The 24,096-nt window shown below is 36.2% G+C and overlaps 1 protein-coding gene across 1 annotated transcript; it reads right to left on the bottom strand.

Moving 5' to 3' along the window:
* Positions 1 to 262: 262 nt before the first annotated feature.
* On the bottom strand, positions 263 to 23,506 carry ZC3H3 (Zinc finger CCCH domain-containing protein 3). Its single transcript, XM_083135793.1, has 7 exons — positions 23,356 to 23,506; positions 12,313 to 13,612; positions 10,821 to 10,993; positions 9,267 to 9,510; positions 7,343 to 7,498; positions 4,113 to 4,308; positions 263 to 1,220 (listed from the first exon to the last, which is right to left on the bottom strand). Exons 1-7 carry the CDS (start codon positions 23,429 to 23,431, stop codon positions 714 to 716), a joined length of 2,652 nt encoding a protein of 883 aa, XP_082991919.1. The 5' UTR covers positions 23,432 to 23,506; the 3' UTR covers positions 263 to 713.
* Positions 23,507 to 24,096: the final 590 nt, after the last annotated feature.

The following is a 24,096-nucleotide window of genomic DNA, read 5'->3' as shown; positions in this document are numbered from 1 at the left end:
CAATCAACATGAACCACGAATCACTTATCAGCTACTAAAACCATGACGTTATCACCAAACTTAAAATTGAAGAAGAAAAATTCCACGTAATAGAAAGATTAATGAACTTTATTTAAATATTCAAAAAACATACAATTTGATACATCAGTGTTGCCTAGAACTCTACAATCAAAAACAGATATTTAAAAATGTACACTTGTTGGCATAAAAAAAACTCAATTTCTGCAAATCTTTTAACATGCTGCAAAGGAAGGAAACACACACACACTCTCTCTCTCACTCACTCTCATTCATTCATTTAAATACATATAAACATATCACACTTTAGCATCAAAACAACTGCATAAGAATGTATGTATGGAAATCAATAAATAGTAATGATTATGTTAGAAGCACTTTTATTTCATTCATAAATTTATTTGAAGTAATATACATATATATATTACACACTGTATTATGCTACTAAAAACTGTAATTAATCTAGTAGCATTGGCACATAAGAATAAAACTACACTTTTTGCAGGTAAACAAAAAAAATTCAAACTGGATCACTTGTTAATATACGAAAAAAAGTGTAAAAAGAAAAATTTAGGGATATTCTGAAGTTCATTATCAATACCTTCACGGGCCAAATCTGACTTGTATAAAGTTCATTTACCTTTATTGCTCTTTGTCTTTTAGCAAGGTTTCTTTTCCCATTTTCATCAAAAAGTTCATAAGGGGATGTACGACGGTAGATGTCCTAGCTTTGGCCTCTTTATCTGTGGTCCATCTTCAGTCATCTCAGATCCATCGGAAGCCTTGCTCTGAATTTCTGTGCTATTCCCACTCTCTCCCTCCACATTCACACCCTGCCAAGCTTGCTTCAGCAGGTTTACCTTCTGCAACAATCGAATTCGCTTCGAATTCATGTCCATACTTTCCAACTGTTGCATCTTGGCATCTGGAACTTTCAGATCAGCATCTGAATCGGGCAACTGCTGCTCACATTCTTCTGAAGTGTCTGCAACATTCTCTGTCTCGTAGTACCTTTTTCTTCTTTCAGGTCTCGCATCTGAAGGACAACCTGTACTACTATGCTCTACAATAACTTCTCCCTGTAACTTTACAGGACGTTTTAGCTTAACTTTCTTTGTTACGTGAGGATACGGACAACGCTTACCTTTCAGACAGCAACCCTTTTCGAAGCTAGGGCAGATGTTCACATGTCTCTTCTTACACTGTTCAAAGGAAAGTTTTAAGACATGAAAAATGCAAAGAGAAAGTTTCTTGTGATCGACAAAAAAAAATAATTCAGTGACAGTCAAAAAGGCATCTTCAGTGATTCTAATGTACACTAATAAGAAAAGTTTCACCCATTACACCACTCATCTGAAAGTAGTTTACATTAGATTTAATAATGTTTTGATCTATTTCTGACATTACAACAGAAAAATTCTTACCCAAATTGTTTGTATTCCACAGGCAATACATTATAACAAGTTTATCTGGAGGTTCTGTGATTGGAAAACCATAAAACGAGATACAAAAGTTCAATATCTGCATAATTTTTGATTGTCACTTTCTCTGTGCCAAACTGATATGTGTAACAACTCTATTTTGCAAGAAAACAAATAATGGAATTCAGGTGTTAAAGAGAGTTGGTCTATTTTTTTATTACAGTTCCTAATGTGCTGACTCAATGGTAGAGAACAATGGAAACTCATGTTCAAATCTTAACGTCAAAAAAAATTCAACCATTAAAGAAACAAATTATACAATCAGTACTTGGCTCATGATATTGTCACTGAAGGTTCTGGGTTAGAAACTTGGCCTGAACATGCAGTGTTTCTTTGTGATTATTTGCTAATTTCATTCTATATTTATCCTTTCTCAACATCACAATTAGCCTAAAAGGATACAAAAGTGATAAATTAAACAACAGCATATCCTCATGGTTTATAGTTAATTTGTAGCCATTGTTTGCACTCATGTCCACATGAAGTTCATGTGCTTATTTTCAAATTGTCTTGTGTAACAATATTCTCACCAATTGACTGGATTACTTCTCAGTAGCATATTCATTTACTCAGAGCAGTTCAAAATGTATTTATGGATTGAAACAAATCAGTCAAAATTACTAACTTAGAAAAAAGAAGAAAAAAATATGCACGCATATACACACACTCACATGTAACATCATGATCGCCATTTCGCACCTTTTCCTATTAAACATAAAACTACTGGGGTAAACGCGGTTTAAGTATTACCTATGTGAAGTTTCATGTTTCCGCAATACATGCACAATTGGATAGCTATTTTCTTATTAATTTTGAAGGCTTGCTACATTCATTCATTTCAAGATGCCGTACTCTTAGTTAATTCCAAACTAATCTGAAAAAAACTATCCAATTGTGCAACATGGAAACACAAAACTTCACGTAGATAAAAAACTATAATTTCTATGAAGGTAAGACCTGAATAAAAAACAGGATTAATGCATTGTAAATACAAGTAACATGTAACACACTAGGAAGAGCAGAGAAGAAAATGCGGCTTTAAAAATGGAAAGTTAATGTTGGAGAAACACTTTCATAGCTGGCCTACTTTATTAATACTTCATGGTGCAACAGCCTTTGAGGGAAAAGGCCTGCCCAGCAGCTTATTAATTTGTTGATGTAAGTTTATCTCAAGTCCCAAGTCTGCTACTATTCCTTTTCAAGTAGTTTACCAATTGTCCGTATGATGCTTGGCCAACAATAATTCTTTGGAACAACTCAGGATCACTTACACCAAAGATGAGAGCACTAGGTTAGGAAAATTATGCTGATACCGATATCCTGACTGATTCTAACAGATACCAATACATGGTATTGATAATTCCAGTTTAAAATAATAAAACTCATCGCACCACATTCTATTAATGACATTAAATAACTCCCAAATTATCATCATGTAGCATTATAGCACTTTAAAATGTGCTGTGACATTTTGTGTGAATTTATTTCTACCCCCAGGGATGAAAAAGAAAAGAAAAAATAAGTTTTTGAAATGTTGCAAGCCTTTTTAAAGTGTTTCAATTCAACTGAAAAACGATGGATCATTATAAGTGTCCCAGCTTCATTTCATGTAAACAACATTCATGTCCTTGGGATTAACCTGGGGAGGGAGGAAAATGATGTAAAAATACATAAAACTGTACAGATATATTTAATGTTCATTTGTCCGGCTCTGTGTATGCCCGCTGTCCATTATCCTCTGTAATTTGAAAGTGTAAGCATCGGCCAGCAATCACACAGATGGGTAGACGACAAGAAGAAAATCCACAACCCTCCCTCCCACAGTGACATTCACCCCTTTCCCAAGAACTCCGGAATGAGCCTAGGATGATGATAATGCTGGTTTTGAAAACATCCACGTTCTTACCCAATAGTTTGCGAGCACGAGTTGACAATGAATAGTTAGTTTCTTTTGTTTCCACATAGCGTTTACCACCAGGCAGTTACTTGCCTCCAATGTTTGTGTGCAGCACTTTAGTCCTGTGTTTGATCTTGCCATCTGCTTCCTAGGAGGGAAACATTTCTCAGAAATGTACATGGAATTCCTGTTCGGGACCCCTAAGTCACAAGGAAGGGTGAATGAACCTTTGAAAAGGACAAATCTTGACAAATGAGTTGTTTCTCTTGGCAACTCAAAATTATTGGCATCGGCAAAGAAAATTCAACCGATACTTAGATATACCGATACCGCTGGTATCGGCCGATGGCTCAGCCCTAGAAAATCATATTAAAAATATTTTTATATCTAATTGAATTAAACAAATATGTCATCTGATTAGAAAATCACTGTGTGTCCCAAAAATGTAATAACAAAAAATCAAATTGCAGTCATGAAAACAGAAAAATATGTACTGACTAAACTATTTAAAAAAACACAAATTACAGATAAGACGAAAACTGACCTTTTTCCACCCGTGTACACACTCCTGCAAGCTCACATGTAGAGCTGTATGCTACAACCAGTCAATTCAGAGCACATCTATAAAACTAAGCTTCTATTTTCATTGAGAAAATAAAACAGAAATAAAAGTACCAAGAAGGTATACCGTTCTTTGTATGTACAAATGCCATTACCTCTTCTCCATCGGCACAAAATCCCTGCAGAAATGGAATGCACACATCTGCCTTGTCGTTAACCTTCACATGTAAATATGGACAGTTATCTCTGTTGCAGCAGCCCTCCAGGAAATACTTACAGGTGGGCATCTTCTCCGGGCCAACAGCATGGGATAGGGGGCAGTTTTCTAAAGTACACCTACCTTGGAGAAACCTGAAATAAATGTGAATTTCATCAACCTGGAATTGCCTTTAATAGAAAAATGTTACGATTTAAGATTTTATGTCAGTTGCTTATATACACTCATGCTCATAAATTAAGGATAATAGAGGTTTTGGTGCCCTACGATACAGCACTGAAACAAACTAGTTGTGGTAGCACAGACACATGTTGAACACACAAGAAAGGCATCCTCATACCCTGTTTAACCCTGTTTATTGCAGAAAACGTGAGAAAAAACCAAAGAGCACACATATGATACAAAGCAAGAGAGATTGTAAATTGTTGTTCCACAGTTCTTTGAGCATGTGCACAGGTTTCAGTATGGAATGTGATGCCCATGCACATTGACACATGCAGTACAACGGCTAAGCATACTCTGGAGGAGTTTGTCGAGCAGATGTTGGGGTATGGCCTCCCATTCTTGCACCAGTGCATGTCGGAGCTCCTGAAGAGTCCAAGGAGGTGGAAGACGTGCGGCGACACGTCGGCCTAGAGCATCCCAAGCATGTTCAACTGGGTTGAGGCCGGGGGAATAGGCAGGCCACTCCGTTCGTATTATGTCTTCTGTTTGAAGGAACTCCCCCACAATAGCAGCTCGGTGTGGCTTGGCATTGTCATCCATCAGGAGGAACGTAGGACCGACTACACCTCTGAAAAGACGAACGTAGTCTTGCAGAATAACACCCCGGTACACCTGACCTCTTACAGTACCTGTCGAAGATATGCAAGGGTGTACATGAACCCAGGATAATGCCACCCCACACCATGACACCACCACATCCATACTGGTCCCTTTCGACGATGTTACCGGGTCGGTATCTGGTTCCTGGTTCATGCCAGATGGTTTACACGACGAGAATCATTATTGAGACTATACCTGGACTCGTCAGTGAAGAGTACCTGACACCATTCTTCCGTTGTCCATGTCCTGTGTTCTCTACACAAGTTGTTAAGGGCTACTCTGTGACCATGTGACAGTGGAATGCAAATTGCAGGCCTCCGGGCAAATAAACCGTGCCTGTTGAGTCGTCTGTACACAGTGTGTCTGGAAACAACTGTTTCAGTGGCAGCTGCAAGGTCTCGAGCAAGGCCCCCCGAAGTACTCCGTCAGTGTCTCCGGACACTTACGGTGAGATACCTGTCTTCTCGTGGTGTTGTACACTGTGGATGTCCACTGCTGTAGCATCGAGACACATTTCCAGTCTGTTGGAATCATTGCCATAATCGTGAGATGACACTTTGTGACACATTGCGCACCTGTAACATGACCTGCTGTCTTTGGCCAGCCTCTAGCTGCCCAAGTATCCTTCCCCTCATTACATCATCAATATGTGTTCGTTGAGCCATTTCACACACACACTCACCATTCGCACAACCAAACACAACTGCACACTTCCTATAGGCACTGTACTCTGGTCAGCAGTTTCGCTCCTGTGAGTCATTTGTCTGCTTACAGTGCCACCACACACTCGATCAAGGTCATAGTCAACACTGGTTCTTTGGTACAGTACCCGGACATCATTTCAAGCTGCAACGTGCACATCAAATATTTCTTTGTACAAGATTCAGCATTATCCCTAATTTATGAGCTTTAATACATGTTGTGCATAGTAGAAAAATGTCCTTTGTAAATACATGCGACAGAAGTATGTGCAGTGGCTAAATATTTACTTTCAATTCTATGGCACGTCTCTCTCTCAATTGAATTTAATGGAATTGAATGATGTGGCAATCAGAAAACAGCAAAGCGATAAAAATGTGTTCTCGAAATGTTATATTTTGCAAGCAAGCAGGTTTCAGAAAATGTTAGTGTCCTGAAATCAGATGTCTCTTTCTTATTTATTCTTGGGTAACTGAAGGTCAAAATCCAAATAAATTTTTGTCTTTCATGTAAAAAAAAAGCGGAAATAAGCCTAAATTTATACATCTACATTATTTATATTATCATTTCTCAGTCTAAAAAATCTTCTAGCATATATAATTTTATTTTTAAATTGTAGGGAAAACATATCTTTTACAGATAGAACAAATCAATCAGTACGATCGTATTGGCTGATATAGGCACATTGTTTGTTACTAAAAATTGATGACCATAATTTAACCACGCAAAGCCTATTGAAGGCACCTAGTTGCAGGGCCAAATTAAAATGGGTGCTATTGATGCTGCAGGATTAGGCCCTTTCCTGAAATAGGCCCAGATGAAAACAGGCGAGAATTTTCAGAAAACTGAAGTTCTCTTTTGCTACATTAACCTCAAAATAAATCTTAGAATGAAATGTGGATCCCCAATTTCGGAAGAGTAGACACAGCGTTACTTATTATACAGTTACTATTATTCTTTGCGCTGTGATGTAATTATAATGTCATCGTGTTTATTGTTCACCGAAGATTTCAAGCATCAGGCCCAATTTAGTCTTAATCTGACCCTGCCTGGTTGTATGAATTAATTAACAAGGTGAATGAATCACTGAGGTCCTTTGTGGAACATTTGCAATTTTTTATAGGTAAACATTTTGTATCAGCTTATATGCATACATGTGTGACTAATCCATTCAAACTGACTAGTGTTACCTAATGAAAGTCAACATAAAGTTGTAAATGAACTATTACCTAGAAACAATGATCTTTGGTCGCTTTCTTCCAATTATTGTTAGATGAAAGTGTATTACTATTTCTTCCAATTATTGTTAGATGAAAGTATTACTATAATATTAACACTGCAATCATTATTCAGTAAATTTAGTTTCATGAGTAACAGCTAAACTTTACAAGGAGTAAATAATTTCAGTGTTTCATGTCAGTTATTTAAAGAATCAGTAACTACTTATTTATATCATGAAAATCGCACAACAGAATAAAATATTTACATTCCACAGTGTAGTGCCACCTACAATTTTGTTTCCTGTGCAACTCCTCAATATAAACAGACACGCAGATATATACTTTACTACATGTTAAAAATACACATTTCCTCCACAACACTTATTACAAATGACAGTAAAGTTAAAAAAAGAAGCATACATACTTTTTACACATGGCCACTTGCTTTGGATTATGAACATATGGGCAGCTACCCTTCTCATTCCTGGAGCATTTTCCGAAATGATGGTAGATAATGCAAGGCATGTTGTTTTTCCTTCTCTTATTCACAAGGAGATTTATGCTCTTCTGTTTTGCTTGGCTAAAAAGTAGATTGATTCAAGATAGGTCCAATACAATTTGAATTGTTACAATACTGTTTAAATGTAAGATGTTTCAAGAAAAATTTTCTAAATTTGGAAACCAACAATGCAATCTTATCAACAAGAGCTATCTTGTGTTTTTATTCAATTTGTTACATCATGTGAAGATCTTATCCAAAAACAATATACTTGTTACATAATTATTTTGACTAAAGCATTTCTTCACTTGAAGCAAAAAGTTAAAAGTGTTGCTTTTTCACTTCATATGATTTTTTTTTGTTACTTGACAATGGTAATTACACTGCAATAATTGACCCCCAAATCAAAACAGAGATTTGGGTAGGTTATTCTAGTTTTATAATAGAAACACACATACATGGTGATCAATATTTCAGTACAAAAACTGAAAAAGTTTTGTGATCAAAAGCATACCATAAGAATGGCATTTCGATGCTACAATAGTGAAGTATTGTTCCAATTTGACTTTAAAACTATACTAATTACACTAAATTGAAATCTTCAATCTAATAGCACATTCTAATCTTCATCTAGGTGAAATGCAAACCCTGAGTTTAGGCTTATGGTGTCTGGGAGTATAGTACTGTATGCAGAAATTCTATATTTACAATGAATGTTTGATAGATGGCTCTAAATAGTTCTCAAAACACTAAAGAAAACTTACAGTGACAGAAGGAAAAATACTGTCACTTTAATAAGAAAATAAATCAAAATACCTTATTTCTAAAGAAAAGCTGATACCGATACATGTGCTTTATTGATTCCTGCCAACATGTATACTTGTAATTTTTGGAATTAGGAACTGGAGAAGAAAGGTGATGGATAGAGATGGGTGCCAGAAGATACTGAAAGAGACCAGGGTCTGTGATGGACTGTAGTGCCAAAAAAAAGATGAAGGAGATATTAGAATATTATTAAATTTATTTCTGTAGAAAGAAGTCTATTTCGCATCCCAAAGTTTGCAGCAGGATTAATCAATATTCTGGAATTTGCATAACTCACAGGATAATCCAGACTGCAGAAAGTATTGCCTGTAAACAAACTCTATATTTCATTTTGAAGAGTTTATTTTGCATTCACGTTCACTTTGTATTGGATCATATTGTGACAATGAATGAATTAAAACTTTTGGATGCACTGCCACATGTGGCCATTTTTCATCCTTCAATGATATCGTGACAAAATATGGTAGGGAAATGTATTCACACCTTCCTAAAACATTACAAAAAAGAACATTACAGTGTGTTACATTTAATTTTTCCGTGAAAAAAAAAAAACATGTAGTACACACACCTCACTTGGGTATCCAGCACTTCATTCCCTCATACAGAATATTTGCAATTATGCAAGTTAACTAATATTATTATTTTGTTTTTAAGTTGAGTTCTGTATTCTTTCATTGTTCTTAGTTAAGGTGAAAACTGTCTAAGCAAGTTACAAAGCATGAAAAGGAGTGATTAAATATTATGCTCTTTAAATGACAAGGTACTATTGTTGGGCCTCCCCAAATGGCACAGTGGGTTGGATTACATGCTGTAGGTTAAGTAGCAATTATTCTATCTGAACAAAAACTGAAAACAAACACACATCTCTAACCCTCACAAGAAATACATTCTGCGCAACTTAGGAACTTCCAATAGAAAATGCTCTACATTTCTTGAAACCTAATTTTCAGATTTTACCTAAATTGCTCCCCTTCTAAAATGAAATTTAGTGGAGAAGAATCCTAAGGATTGAAACAACACAAACCTCAAAAGCGTTCTCGTGTGATGAACATTTGTTCGCTCGAGAACACCTGGCGACTTCTGGACGTAGGTGATGCCACCAATATCAATTCTCTTCAGAGCACCTGCTGGATGAGGCTTCTCTGATTTCACTTCCTTCGATTTCTTGTCCATGGAAGTGGGAATTCTTATCAGTGTCTTGCCCATGGGATCCATCATAAATTTATGTCCACGAACATTCACAATCTTCTTCTTATCATCTTTCAGTTCTGAAAGCACGGGAAAATTGTACTATAAATACATGTAGTATAGAAACAATCTATGGATGTAAGCACAACGATAGTGGCGCAAAAAAATCACAACAGTTTTCCATGCAGCATTATCCAAACCTGAGACACTGAAATTTTGATATTTCACAAATAATGTGCTCACATTATCAGATCAAAAGCAGGGGCTAGAAAAAGAAATATGACAATAATGCTTCTCTACTTAGTGTTTCCCGTGCAGTTTAGTAAATGTCTTCGATTTCAAATATAGCCACAGTGGTCCAATCAGTAAGGTCTCCTTCTGACTGTCTCGCTGGAGACCCACAATCGATTCCTAGGGTGAGGAATTCTTTTCTGACAATGTCTCTGCATAAAGTAGGCCACACCCAGCCAAGAATGCTGCTGATAACATAACCTCCACTATGGTCGAGGGTCTGTCTTCAGGCACATCCAGTGTGTAACATGCTGCAAAAATCGGTTGCGAAGAGCTATAAACCTGATCTCCTAACCTAACAATGTACACATTATTGGAATTGTGTAAAATAATGTTAGTTGGTTAGGATGGTTAAGTTTGGTGCTACCAGCATGTTTTAGCAACAGATTTTTGTGACGTATTACACACTAGATATGACTGCAGACAAACCCCTACAGCAGGTGAGAATGTGGGGAAACCTCTTCATGGTAGAATACAGAGCCCAAGGAAGAGCTTTTCATCTTTTTCCTTTAAGTCAACGTACAATAGTGTAAGAGGCTTCTCATATTTGAAGCAAAATATCATGCTTGTTTCTAGCAGCAAAGTTAACTTTATTAAGGTGGGGGGAAAATTGGGGGGGGGGGGCACAAGAGTAGCCAAATGATTAGCACTGTCTTGGACATGGGCAATCCTGGGTTTGACGAGCCTTGGAAACTCCACAAAGTTCTACTTTTGACCTGGAATCAAGAGGACAACTAGAAAGCTAATAGAAAAGAAACCATAACAGACTCTAATTGAACAAGCCAGAAACAGTGACAATGGGACTTCATGTGCTAACCACTCTTCACCCAACAAAAAGTCTCTTGGTGGTCCTTGACCCTCAGATTGGATATTGCACCATAAAGTGTATCTTAATGTTTTGCAAACATTCTGTCCTACTTCATTTTCCACAATATTTTACAACAAATATGTTTTCTGTGTATTGGTTATTTCATTCTCTTACTGAAAAGCATGCCTGCCTCTTTGGAAAGGAAATAGACATGCTTACGGGCTACGTTCATTTACAAAGCTTTGTTCTTTCCTCGATTTTGCTTTTCAGCACGGGAATGTACATACTTACTCCTGACAGTTACATATTTCTTCAATCCATTTTGTACAAGAGTTGAACTCCTGTTTCCATCACTCTTCATTAGCTTTCTCCTAGAAGTTTTATACAAAATGCCACCAATCCTCACCAATGTTGTGCATGGCTGCTTCTCACCAAATTTTGTCTTCGTTGTGGGAAAGGTTCCACTGAAAATATATTTCAATATAGTCAACAATGTTTGTTTCTCATTTATGTGTATAAAAATATAAATAGACTTGTTACCACTTACAGCATTGTATCCTGAAAATGTTTAATAAAATTCCCCTACACATACATAAACATCATTCAGATGTGAGGAAATTTAATAGAAGCATGAACACATTCACTTCTATCTATTCACCAAATTGAATAGAAAAATATCTTACACATATTTCAATTAGATGTACATTAGAGTGCTGCAATGAACTTTTTTCGCTCGACCAGCAAATAGTTCGCACGGGCAACGCTAGATGGCACACAGAATTGATAGTTCTTCCGCTTGGGCGAAAAACGACTGAACGAGCGAAATACACTCGAACCCTATTACTAGACGCATTTCCGTAATTTCTCTATGGTATTGGGCCCTCAAATATGGATCGTGAAGTAAAAGACAAAGTGAAATTGAGAAATAAGTGAGCATAGTCATCATCTCCATGTTAAAATGCAGTTTTGTATATCTTACCGAGATATGTGAAAATGAAATAGGTGATTATGGGCTGAAACTACCTAGACTGACATTTTATGTCTCTACGATTATTTTTACATTGAAATGATGTTCAATTGAATGTTATAACTGCATTTCATTAATTCGCAGAATATGATTATCCTTTTCAGTAAGTGGACAATGATGTCTACACATACAAAATTATTATTTAGAATTGTAATTGCATGGACTGGTTTCCTTCCATGTATAGGTTGTAGGTTGATACTGGTGTTTATTAGGCTCTGAAATATGGGGCATTGTCAATCATTCCAGTATGAGTGCAGTACGTTCGAGCATATCATGCTCGAGCATGGGAGATTCGAACAAGTTTGAGCAAGCGAAAGTGGTCTGATGCGGTACTCTAATGTACATACAGTATATACAAAGCAGACAGTGTAAGTTCCAATTGTGTAATTATTTTTACATCAAGTAAATTACAAAAAGTCCTGCACAGTGGCCATGCTTTGGGCTCCAGGTCCTCAATGCGCTGTTGTGTCATGGGTTAAGTTTTGTTTTAGTACAGAAAAGCACAAAGAATTACAAATTTACATTGTTACAACATGATGCATAGATATTACTGGGCAAATTGTCCATCACTAGTCATATTAATTATCGCACACACACTTTTGAGGGATGGAATTGCAGAGATGCTGGTGCTGAGGTTAACAGCTGCTCCGTTGAAATTTTGTTTAATTCTTAATTCTTGCACTGCACATAATGAAATGAATTAGCATGCTAATGGACAATTTACCTGGTAATACATACGAATCTCAGTCTACTTACATTCTTTGTAGCCTTTGCTTGGGAATGCTGATTCTCCTTGGCACTGTTGATTGGGAGCTCCTCTTCCAAACTCTGTTCTGAAACAAGATTCCCTTCTTCTTCTTCTTTGAAGTGTGGTATCTGTTATAACTATCCTGGCTGGGTTTCATTATGCTTTTAGCTGCTTTGTATTTGACTTGGAATTTTTTGACAACCTTCACACGAGGAGACGTCCTTCTATCTATTCTATATTTTGATTTCATGGCAACTGGCACTTTTTTAGGAACTGTACTAAGCACAGAATTAATTCTCACAAACTTGTACTTGGAACACACAGCTTTGGCAGCAGAAACAGAGACTGGAGAAGATTTGAAAGGTGTTCCCTTCTTCGAACTAGAAAGCTTTCTCTTGCGAGGCACACGCACTAACTTTGTTTTACTAACTGACACTAAATCAGAGTTGGAAACATCTTTTGCTCTTCCAGCTACAAGCCAAGTATTTTCATTAAGGTAATGTTTCTGAGGGTAGAATGATTTTAAGAGGCCTATCTGTGCTCCTTTATACCCGATGGCACTTTTCAAATTTCCAATGGATCCCAAACTGTTTTTAGCCCTTTTTGCACTTTGATCCGTTCCAGTTTTACCCACTCCAAGGACTTGCTTTGTAACTTTCTCACTTTTAGCATTAGAATCGATAACAGCACCTTTCCTTTTGAACAAAACACTAGGATTTACGTGAATAACTTTGGAAGTCCGCATTTTTGGATTCACATGGATAACCTTTGGACTTTTCATCTTGGTGACATGAATAACTTTTGATATTTTTGTTTTAGTATTCACATTCTTCATCTTTTCTGTTTTCACTTTTGGATTTATGTGGATCAATGTTCGAGCTTCAGGATTTGTCTGGATGTAACTGGAAGATTTCGGTAGCTGTTCCTTCAAATATATACTAGAATCAGAATTACTTTCAAGTGGAATTCTACATTCTTCCTTGCGAAAGTGTGGATTAACATACACGCTTCGTAACTTTTGGTTTTGGAAGTTTTTGCAATCTACACCCTTTGGCAGTGATTTGGGGTTTACGTGAATTCTACCAGAAAATTTCACCTCAGGGTGATTATGTTCTTTGTCATTAGGCAAACATGAAGATTTACGCTTCTCACAGCTAAATTCTTTAACAGTTCTTCTGCTGGTTTTCATGGTTGAAGGAATTGTGCTTGAAGAAGGCAACTTTACACGTAACACACACTGATCCATTTGTTTTGTGTTGGAGCGTAATTGCTTCACTTCTACATACTTCTTACGTTGATCAATCAAACCTAGGACAAGATATAAAAAGAATATGATTCACACAACTGTTTGTCCAAAGCAGGAATTTGAAAATAGTTAATCCTAAATGTTATTATAGTAATAACATCACGTATTAATCTCTAGCTTTCTAAAAGCACATACAAAACTGAGGTACCAAAATTTTAAAGAACTCATGTTAATTTGATGCTTTTTTTTTAACGTAATGAAACATATTTTCAGAATATATTGTGTCAGTCAAACATTAAGGACTTTCATAGTATTCTTGTATTTTAGTTATTTTATGTTGATTTTCTAAAATCCGCAATGGCTTGTCACTACAGTTTCTGGCTACCTTGTGGGACACCAGGGCTTGAATTTCTGAGATGGATGATCTCAGGTGGAAGTTTTCCTTTAACACTCCTTACATGTTGCTTTTCCATCTATCAGTACTAACTGCAATAATGTTGATGCGTGATAACCTGATTACACTAATCTTCAGTTGTGATTAGCCAAAAGTGGCAGACAAGCAATGTACAAAAACAAAATAACTAATACTGGTGATATGGTTTGAAATATGCTCTTAGAAAACCCCCGCAGAAAATCTGTCCAACTGGAGCCAATTTACATGGTCCAAGCAGAGGATTGCATGGTAGCACAGACATGAAAACACTTGCAAAACTGCATTTAAAAACATATCTTGACTAAGAAACCTCAAATTTATGTTTTTCAGGGGACAAAGGTAAATAAACTTAAAGGACCAGAAAATGTAACATCCAAGAATGTATTAGTGTATTCTTCTGTATTAGTACAACTATAAGCCCAAGAGATGATGATTACTCTGCTAGGTCATTCTTTACATTTTTGCAGTTTTAGTTCTCTTTGATTTCTTTTAAGCTACTACTTCTTGCATATAAATAAGATTTTAGTATGCTTGTTTCGTATATTTTTCAACACACATTTCAAATAAAAAAGAAGAAGCATACAAAAATCTTATATTATAAAATGTAATTGTCATCAATTATAATTTCAATTTGAACAAATTACATCAGACTACAAGTTACATGTAAATTTAACACTTGTGAACACAAGTCCCCACCAGGTATGAAACTAGCTTTTGAACTAGTTTCATCAGGTTTTAAAATGTTCATGTGCAGGACACAACCTACAACCTGGCCTCGCCTGATACTGTGTTTTTAGCTGTTGGGTGTATGCATCAAGTGTGAAATTTTTCCGAAATAATGTTAAAATGGATTATTCACAGAAAAAATAAGTATGCGTTTCCAGAGTATGGTCAAACATAGCTTATGTGTCATCAGTCACTTCCTCATTAGCAATTGATCAAATGATGATGCAATAGATCATGGAAGCTTATTGGCTCACTGTTTGAACATTAACATGTTACTTCTGCAAGATAAATGGTGTTGGCAGCTAGTTAGAAGCTCAAACCCCATATAAGTTCTGCACTTGCATATTCTACCAGTGATCAGAACGCTACATTTTAAAAGTAGCTTCGCTACAGCTACAGCTACTCTTCCAAATTGTAGCTTCGCTACAGCTACATTTACCTAAAGAATAGCTCGCTACGCAACTGCTACTTCACTACATTTTGCGCTACTTCTGCATATAAAACTTAAAAACAAGCATATGAATATTCAAAAGAAGATCCTAGTATGATCATAGTACTTACTAGAAAATAGATTCTGTTATTTATCATCATGATTCCCATAATTCGATATTTTTGATAGCAGTGTTACTTCAGTTTCTTATTTTTGCTATAGTGTTTGAGAATAACGTACCTATGCAAGTGGCATATCAAATCAAATTTGATATATGAATATTGCAATTAGGGTGTTTCCCAAATTAATGATTACAACTATGCACAAATAAAATTTAGTAGGGTTATGAATTTATGTTCACATATAATATATTTTTCTTGAGAATAAATATTTCATTTTTTTAATAAAATGATATGAAGGCTGCAATTTGAACAGAAAGTATATATTGGAGGGTAAACTATGCTTTATAAAGATCATTTATCTTATTAAATTTACTCGAACCTTGGGAATAGGTGGGGGGGTGCTTCTAATGGTATAAATGAGAAACACGTGGAGCGATGCTTTTTCAAGTTGGGATTGCTTCCCTGAAGACACAGTGGAAATTGTGTTGCCTTGCAATCAAAGGGCCGCCAGTTCGATACCTGGCGGACATACAGATCCAGTCTCAATCAGCTTATCTATGTATAAAATGAACTCAATACAAAAACTGCCTAGTTGGGAGGATGGGATCCTCCTGCTCCTCCATTCCCCACACTGGTCATCATCATTCATCATTCTTCCTCATTCTCACAATTAGCTGAAAATAGCAAAAAGCAACTATACATAAGAGAATAATTAAATACACCATTCATCCTCATTGCCATGATTAGTAAAAGTTACAGAAAAGCTATGCAAAAGTAGGAAAATACATAAATTTGAAAGCAATATATATTAACTAAAGAAAATTGTCGATTCTGTTGGAAAGTCAATAACTCGTACATACTTTTTACAATATGATAAAATATATTATAGAAACTGACATGTATACTTGAGTGTTCTACCTTCTTTTCGCAGAAGACTAAGCTTTTCAGAGAAATCTCCACTTCCAACGATACTCAGCTGCTCCAGAATGACATGACATAACGTTTTTTTCATGGTGCCCGACATGGAAACTTACATTAAATCCTAAAAAAACGTACTACTCTCACCATCTCTCTCAAAAAGAACCTGTTAAAGTCATCTTACTCCATCTTTGCAATAACATCAAAGCAGTATCCTCTCATAAAGACCTAGGTATTGTTTTCGACCAAAAACTCACATTTGAAGAACATATTACAGGCAAGACAAAAAAGGCTATGCATCTCTTAGGCTTACTGTATCGTTTCACCGAAATTAGTGACATCTCAGCCCTCACCTTGTACTTCAAAACATTCATTTCCCCAATAATAGAATACTGCTCTCCCGTCTGGTACATGGCATGTCACAATCAGCTCTCCAGAATCGATTCTGTTCTTAAATTTTTCCTTGCTATAGTTCGTAACAGGGTTCCAACAGTATGCAATTTTATCAACACCATATCTCCTGTCCTTTCTAAACTTACAGACTCCCTATCAGTGCCGTTTACTGAATGATTTTATGTATATTTACAAAATTGTCAATGGCAAAATCTGTTGCAACACGCTCCTCCAGGAAATCCACTTTCGAGTGCCTATGTGCACAACATGCATCACAAATCTATTTTACACAAAAAAGCCTAGAATGGAAATTAAAAAAAAATCACTCTTCCACAGACATCCCACTCAATATAACGACCTCCCATCAAGTGCTGATGTATTTTCCACAGAGTACACCTTTCGGTCAACCATCAGAACATATGTTGCTAAATAATATTCAATTGTGCTATCTTGACTTATTTATATTAATATTTTGTCTTATATTATCATCTTTATTTTTGTTCTTTTCATTGTTACTGATTTCAGTGTAAAATAGCTACGTGCTGTACCTGAAATGTTCTCAATAAAAAAATGTAATTTAAAAATTTGTGAACAAATATTATCACGAAAATAATTGTAATTCCAGAAAGTGTATGTTTATCGCTCTCGTAACAATAATTTCTTGCTGGTGAGATCCTATATACTGACAATGATCAATGCTGTTAACGTACTGAGCCATCGATTGCTGGCACTATTGCTTTGTCAGTGTAGTGAAAAACAGATCACTCATTTTTGCACTGCAAGATGTGTTTTACATAGTAATTATTGATATATTGCTGTATCTTACACCATGGATATTCACAGGATTTGTTCCGGGGCTGGTGCAAACGAGGCATTTCTCCCCAAACAGCGATGCAGATAAAAAAAACATAGCTGTTACCAGGAATATATTCATGTGTGTCAGTTAGTTATCTGGATATTATAATTATTCAGATACTCATGAAATACATTATGGAGATATCCATTGTAATCTGCAATATCAAGATATTTATAATCTAGATTATCCATATTTCCATGTAATACTGTTTTTATGAACCTCCTGCAAAAGTAAATGTTATTGTCGATATTTTTTGTTTTATGCTATTGATACGTGCCTGAACATCCGAACCCAATGATCACCATAGGGAGAATTAGTTGGCAGAAGCAACAATAGATGGCAGTGCGACAGAAAGGTGGAAAGTAAATTTGATTGATGAAATTAGAGGAGACAGAAAGTGATTATATTAAACAAAACAAATGAAAGATAATGAGTACAGATTAAACCATTGTAAATATAGGATAAGAAATATAAAATGATAGAGGAATATAAAAAAGGAAAGTTAAAAATTTGTACTTACGTATGTGAGTATAGTGCTCTTATTGTAGAATGACGTTTCAGAGATTGACTATCTCTTTCCTCAGGTTCGTATAAAAACTAAGTACTTGGCATAGTACTGCGTCAAAAATGTAATATGAGGATTGTGGTTAAGGGTTGGTTAGGGTACATTTAAAATATTAAGTTTTTGCTATTAGAAGTACGTAAAAACCAAGCCGTTCCCTAATAAAACTTGTACAGTAGACCTATTCACAGGTAAAAAAGTTAAAAGAGTTAAAAATCTAAAAAACCTGCATAAATCACAATGCAACCTGCAGGTTTGGCCTTTCCTACCCAACTGTGCTTATCCATCCACATGAAGGTCAATTCACAACGAATATTTCCCCTCCCCTTAATTTTCTCGTTTCCCCTTATTACATCACAAATCCAACGTGAATTCACGTTCCTCTCTTGCAGCTTGCATAACTTCCGGAGTGACGTGGAAACCGATATTGGGTTCAATCTTCCAGGCTTTATCCCATTTTTTGAGGAAATTGATCCACCCTTCTTCCAAATTTCCTTCGTCCCTATTAAGATTATTCTCCCCCCCCCCTACAAATACTCGCTGTTTCATACACGTTTCTTCCTAATTTCCTCCCCTCTTTTCTGATTATCTCTTTTTTTGCGATTCTATGCCCACTTTCCAAAATGTGTTCTGAGAGACCCGTTTTGGGAACTTTTTCCCTTATGTCCTTTTCATGCTCGCTCCATCTTTTACCCATATTTCGGCCCGTCTGTCCTATGTACTCCTTCCCGCATTGGCATTCTATTCGATAAACCCCCTTCTGTTTTTCCGGTATTTCCCTAGGTGTCTTTCCTTTCTTATAATCGGTGAAGTATTTTTCTACATTCTTTGGTGCTTTCATCCCGCAAACGATTCCAAAATCTCTCGTTATTTTTCCGATTTTTTCCGATACGGATTGATGGTAAGGGACAACGGATTGATGTCGGTGGACAACGAAATCCGGTGGATAAGAAAAACAGGATTAAAAAACGGATACACAAATAGAGAAATGGATAAGATAGCGGAGAGAGCACGGAAAATTATTAGGAAAGAAGGGGATCAAAAAGAAGGGGGAAAATCGAAAATAGGAGGGTAAAGTACGTTGGCATCCCTTACCATCAATCCGTATCGGAAAAAATCGGAAAAATAACGAGAGATTTTGGAATCGTTTGCGGGATGAAAGCACCAAAGAATGTAGAAAAATACTTCACCGATTATAAGAAAGGAAAGACACCTAGGGAAATACCGGAAAAACAGAAGGGGGTTTATCGAATAGAATGCCAATGCGGGAAGGAGTACATAGGACAGACGGGCCGAAATATGGGTAAAAGATGGAGCGAGCATGAAAAGGACATAAGGGAAAAAGTTCCCAAAATGGGTCTCTCAGAACACATTTTGGAAAGTGGGCATAGAATCGCAAAAAAAGAGATAATCAGAAAAAAGGGGAGGAAATTAGGAAGAAACGTGTATGAAACAGCGAGTATTTGTAGGGGGGGGGAAGAATAATCTTAATAGGGACGAAGGAAATTTGGAAGAAGGGTGGATCAATTTCCTCAAAAAATGGGATAAAGTCTGGAAGATTGAACCCAATATCGGTTTCCACGTCACTCCGGAAGTTATGCAAGCTGCAAGAGAGGAACGTGAATTCACGTTGGATTTGTGATGTAATAAGGGGAAACGAGAAAATTAAGGGGAGGGGAAATATTCATTGTGAATTGACCTTCATGTGGATGGATAAGCACAGTTGGGTAGGAAAGGCCAAACCTGCAGGTTGCATTGTGATTTATGCAGGTTTTTTAGATTTTTAACTTTTTTAACTTTTTTACCTGTGAATAGGTTTACTGTACAAGTTTTATTAGGGAACGGCTTGGTTTTTACGTACTTCTAATAGCAAAAACTTAATATTTTAAATGTACCCTAACCAACCCTTAACCACAATCCTCATATTACATTTTTGACGCAGTACTATGCCAAGTACTTAGTTTTTATACGAACCTGAGGAAGGAGATAGTCAATCTCTGAAACGTCGTTCTACAATAAGAGCACTATACTCACATACGTAAGTACAAAATTTTAACTTTCCTTTTTTATATTCTGGATTTGTGAGTAACACGCGACAAACCTATAAAATGTGATAGAGGAATTATAATGATTAATAAAATACTCATGAATTAGACATATAGGAGAGTAAGTCAAGATGTAGATTTGAATCTGTCTTATCTCTGACGAGGAGGAAGGCCTCCTTAGGTTTTTGGTTGTTTCCCCTTGGTGGCGCTAATTGATATTTGTCACCCCAAAGCACTATGGTTGCACTAGCTGACTTTAGTCGCACTGGGCCATAGGTAGCACTCTTACGTTAGTGATCCTGGGTTGTCCCTTTAATCGTTATTTAGGTGGTGCTATATCCAGATTTGTCGCCCCAAAATACATCTGAGTTTTATTAGCTAAATTCAGGCTTCAGGCCGAAGAAAAGGGGGAAACGCACATGGAAAAGAGCTCTACAGGAGAATAGAAGAAATATTTAATCAAGCTACAGAAAAATAGAAGAAATAGATGATCCTTCTATAGAAGAATAGCAGAAATATATGATCCTTCTATAGATGAATAGAAGAAATAGATGATACCTTCTACAGAAGAATAGAAGAAATAGATGATCCTTCTATAGACAAATAGAAGAAATAGATGATCCCTTCTACAGAAGAATAGAAGAAATAGATAACCTTTCTACAGAAGAGAAGAAGTATTGAATCTTGTCATAGAAGAATAGAAGAAGCCAACATCTTTCCTAGAAGAAGAATATAATTTTGTATTGAGAATTTAAGCAAATAATATTAGTAATTGTGAAGGTTTCAGAATATATATTCTCATTCTTATATTCACTGGCATATATCTCTGCTTTGTGATTTACATTCCAAAGAAAATAACCCACAATCCTCGAGATTAGTCGTGGTATACAGAAGTTATGCTCCTAAAGTGTGACATACACGAAGGCTCGTAGCAATTCCAACATTCAAAATTTACCTCAAAATGCTGAGAAAAACGTACTTGCAGCGAAAATTTTTGTAGCTTCGCTAACGCTACAATTTTTAAAATGTAGCGTCCCTACAGCTACAAACTTTGTAGCTAGAGCTACAGTAGCGACATTACAAGTAGTGTAAGTATATAAGGGAGGTTCACAAGTAAATACAGTGTATACATATATTTTCACATTTACCATTTCTGACATTTTCAAACCCTTGTGTAGGCTACAGTTCTGAGCTTCGTGCTATAATTACTTGTACTATAATTTGACAATAATATTATTGAAATATAATGTGTCATTTAGGGGGAGGGAACAAGTCATCTATTTAGTGACAGCTGTAAATTTATTTAAATGTTACCATTTAAATAAAAGTTTGCAGCTAAAAATAATGACAGACTGTAAGGCTATAATATGTGAGTGAAATCAGATGACTAGTTTCAAGATGGCAGATGAAAAACAGATTTTTCCAATGTTGTACACAATATATCATGCTATACAATTTTCTTTGAAAGCTGAAAACTGTCTAGAATATATTTTCTGGGTCTTGTCAAATCTTGCTTCTTTTTGAGTCAATAACTCAGATACTAAGACCTTAATTACCTTCAGCAAGCCTGTGAGCTTCCCATGGACAATGTATTTTCCGTTGAAAAGCGACTAAGTATTGTAGTCTAGTGGAAATTAATGTAAAAGTAAATCAGAACCTTAGTAGAATGCATTTAGGGACCTTATTTTAATGCTAAGAGAACCAAACCTGACCTGTCTAACCTAACTACAAAAGCATATATTGAACAAAATCTAAAGTAATCGCTTCAACTCCGCAGTATGTGTTAACATAAGTAAATCAAAATTGAACCATGTTAAAATTACATTCGTAGCATAATGAAATCGCAATAAACCCAAAAGAACTTGGGCCAAAGCTTTTCCCCCGTTGATATTGCATTGTGCCATTTTTTAGTGATGTGATCCCCTGAGCCACATTATGCGGGAACAATCCGACCTTAGATCACCCATCCCTGGAATTGAACCTAGGCCTCCTGCATGGCAGTCAGATGACCTACTGACTAGACCACCGTGGCTCATAGTCAAGCTTTTAACAGTGCTAATTAGTTTTTCTAAGCTTCAAACTTTGTTCCATAATCGTTTCCATTATTTTAAAGCACTTCCTAATACTCCTACAAACCTTGTGACAAATTCTTAAATATTCAGAACCGTTATCTGAAGTCGAAATCATAGAACTCAAGACCTTAAGTAAACAAAAGCAGTGTTGCCACAAGGTGCAAAGACATTCCATTTGTCGAATGACATGGAATATGCAGTGTTTCACTGATGACCTGGTACAAAATTTACATCTTATCCTTCGGAGATGTTACTCGAAGTGAGGCGGTTTGTTTACAGAGGGTCATAAGTTTCGTGATTCCGACTTTAGTTCGCTGCAGATCTTGAAAGTATGTGTAGTGCAGGTGAATCCCGGTGTCAGAAAATGACGTTCAATCAAGTAGACAGTAAGCAGTGTTCATATTCAGAAGGTTCAACAAATGCATGCCTGCTACTTTTAACATTCATTTGATTAGTTAGCACTCACCACGTGACCATACACAACAAATTACACTGCTCCAGAACGTAGTGCAAACTGTGCAGACAGAGCCAGAATGTAGTGCAAACGGTGCAGACAGTCAAAAAGGACCAATGCCTGTGCACCATTATAAATTTGGAATTAAACAATCGCAACTTTAGCCCTTATGAGTACACATCAATGAACTTCAACTGATGCTGCCAATCAAGAGTTCTTGATCAGGAAATACAACTTGTCTGCCATCCTGAAGTACTGTCTTGTATTACTCTTTTCCTATGGTCCATATATCCTCGTTTACTGATAATTAGTAATATCCAGGAACACCTAACTTTCAGAAACCATCACTTCAGTCCACATATAGTGAAAGATGAGCTTACAACACGTCAACATTCGTTATTTGAAGACAATAATAATTCTTTCATATGAACTTTTCATTTTTTTCTTGTCACGGATGTTAAGAGATGAACAGCAATGTATTATTTTACTAATAATTGGTATCTACTTACATAAATACTGTGGACTCTCCAAACGTAACTTCTATTCGTGCTGCTTTTGAATATTAGGCTTCCAAATTTTGCATTGAAAACATAAGACTTGGCATGAAAGTTTGATACATAAAAGAATGACCGAATTACTTTTTCTTAAAAACTCCTCAGCTACAAGAAATTTACAGTTTTTTGTCTATTTCAGTAAAAATAAAAATTTATAATTTTCTTCAAGGCAAAAGTTGCTCAACAGAGACAATCACACGAGCAATTATTTTCAAAATAATATAAAAAATAGTAACTTACGTGTTAGGTGTGTCAACTCCTCTAATAAATATTTCTTTCTCTCCGTAAAATTTTTCATCATAGATGAGCAAGCCATGTATGTATATGAAACTGTAATTCAGGTGGAGTATAATTCATCCGTAAGCACAAGAATGGTGTTACTTTCGGCCATTTTTCATTTGGATTTGGTCATGTATCCACAGATTACTGTTGCTTACTTCTTTTTTCTGACCCTATCAACTGTTAGTCGATTTTAGTCATCTTTCTGAATTTTTGGCAAAATATATTTAGACCGAGTCCGAAAGGTGCAAGACGGTACTTGAAGCGAGCATCCTCCGAATGGTATGATCTTGGAGTGCGGTCCCTCGAATTGCACTTCGACTGCAGGGCCAAATACGATCAGTAGATAAAACTGAGTACTCGTTGTTTTCCTTGCGTTTTAAACACATATTTTTCACCATAGATATCACCACATAGCATTTTCAAATGTTCGTACATATACATTTCCACACATTAGAAGAACTATAACCAACTTTTTTTTTTTTTTACCTAAGTGGGTCAGGACATCAGCAGTTGATGTAACCTGCATCTTGTTCATGTGACTCATTGACAGGTGTCGCTAATTTTATTTACAATAATAAAGGGGTTACAGTCATAATGTACAATTACCCTCTGCAACTGTCGCAAGAGGTGTGATATGCTAATGTTCCCAAAAAAATCCCAAAACATACATACAAAAGGACGGCACAGGACATTACGTGG

The sequence above is a fragment of the Lepisma saccharinum genome, chromosome 14 (genome assembly GCF_977018435.1).
Source record: "Lepisma saccharinum chromosome 14, izLepSacc3.1, whole genome shotgun sequence".
In the NCBI taxonomy this organism is placed as follows: domain Eukaryota; kingdom Metazoa; phylum Arthropoda; class Insecta; order Zygentoma; family Lepismatidae; genus Lepisma; species Lepisma saccharinum.
This window is presented reverse-complemented; position numbering and strand designations above follow the sequence as displayed.

Excerpts from the sequence above, each read along its gene's own strand:
- ZC3H3 (XM_083135793.1), bottom strand. The coding sequence starts at position 23,431 with ATGGCTTGCTCATCTATGATGAAAAATTTTACGGAGAGAAAGAAATAT. Across the intron at positions 9,511-10,820 it reads GAAATATGTAACTGTCAGGA|AACTGAAAGATGATAAGAAG; the intron begins GTAAGTATGTAC and ends CCGTGCTTTCAG. Across the intron at positions 1,221-4,112 it reads TTTGTGCCGATGGAGAAGAG|TGTAAGAAGAGACATGTGAA; the intron begins GTAATGGCATTT and ends TCCTTTGAACAG.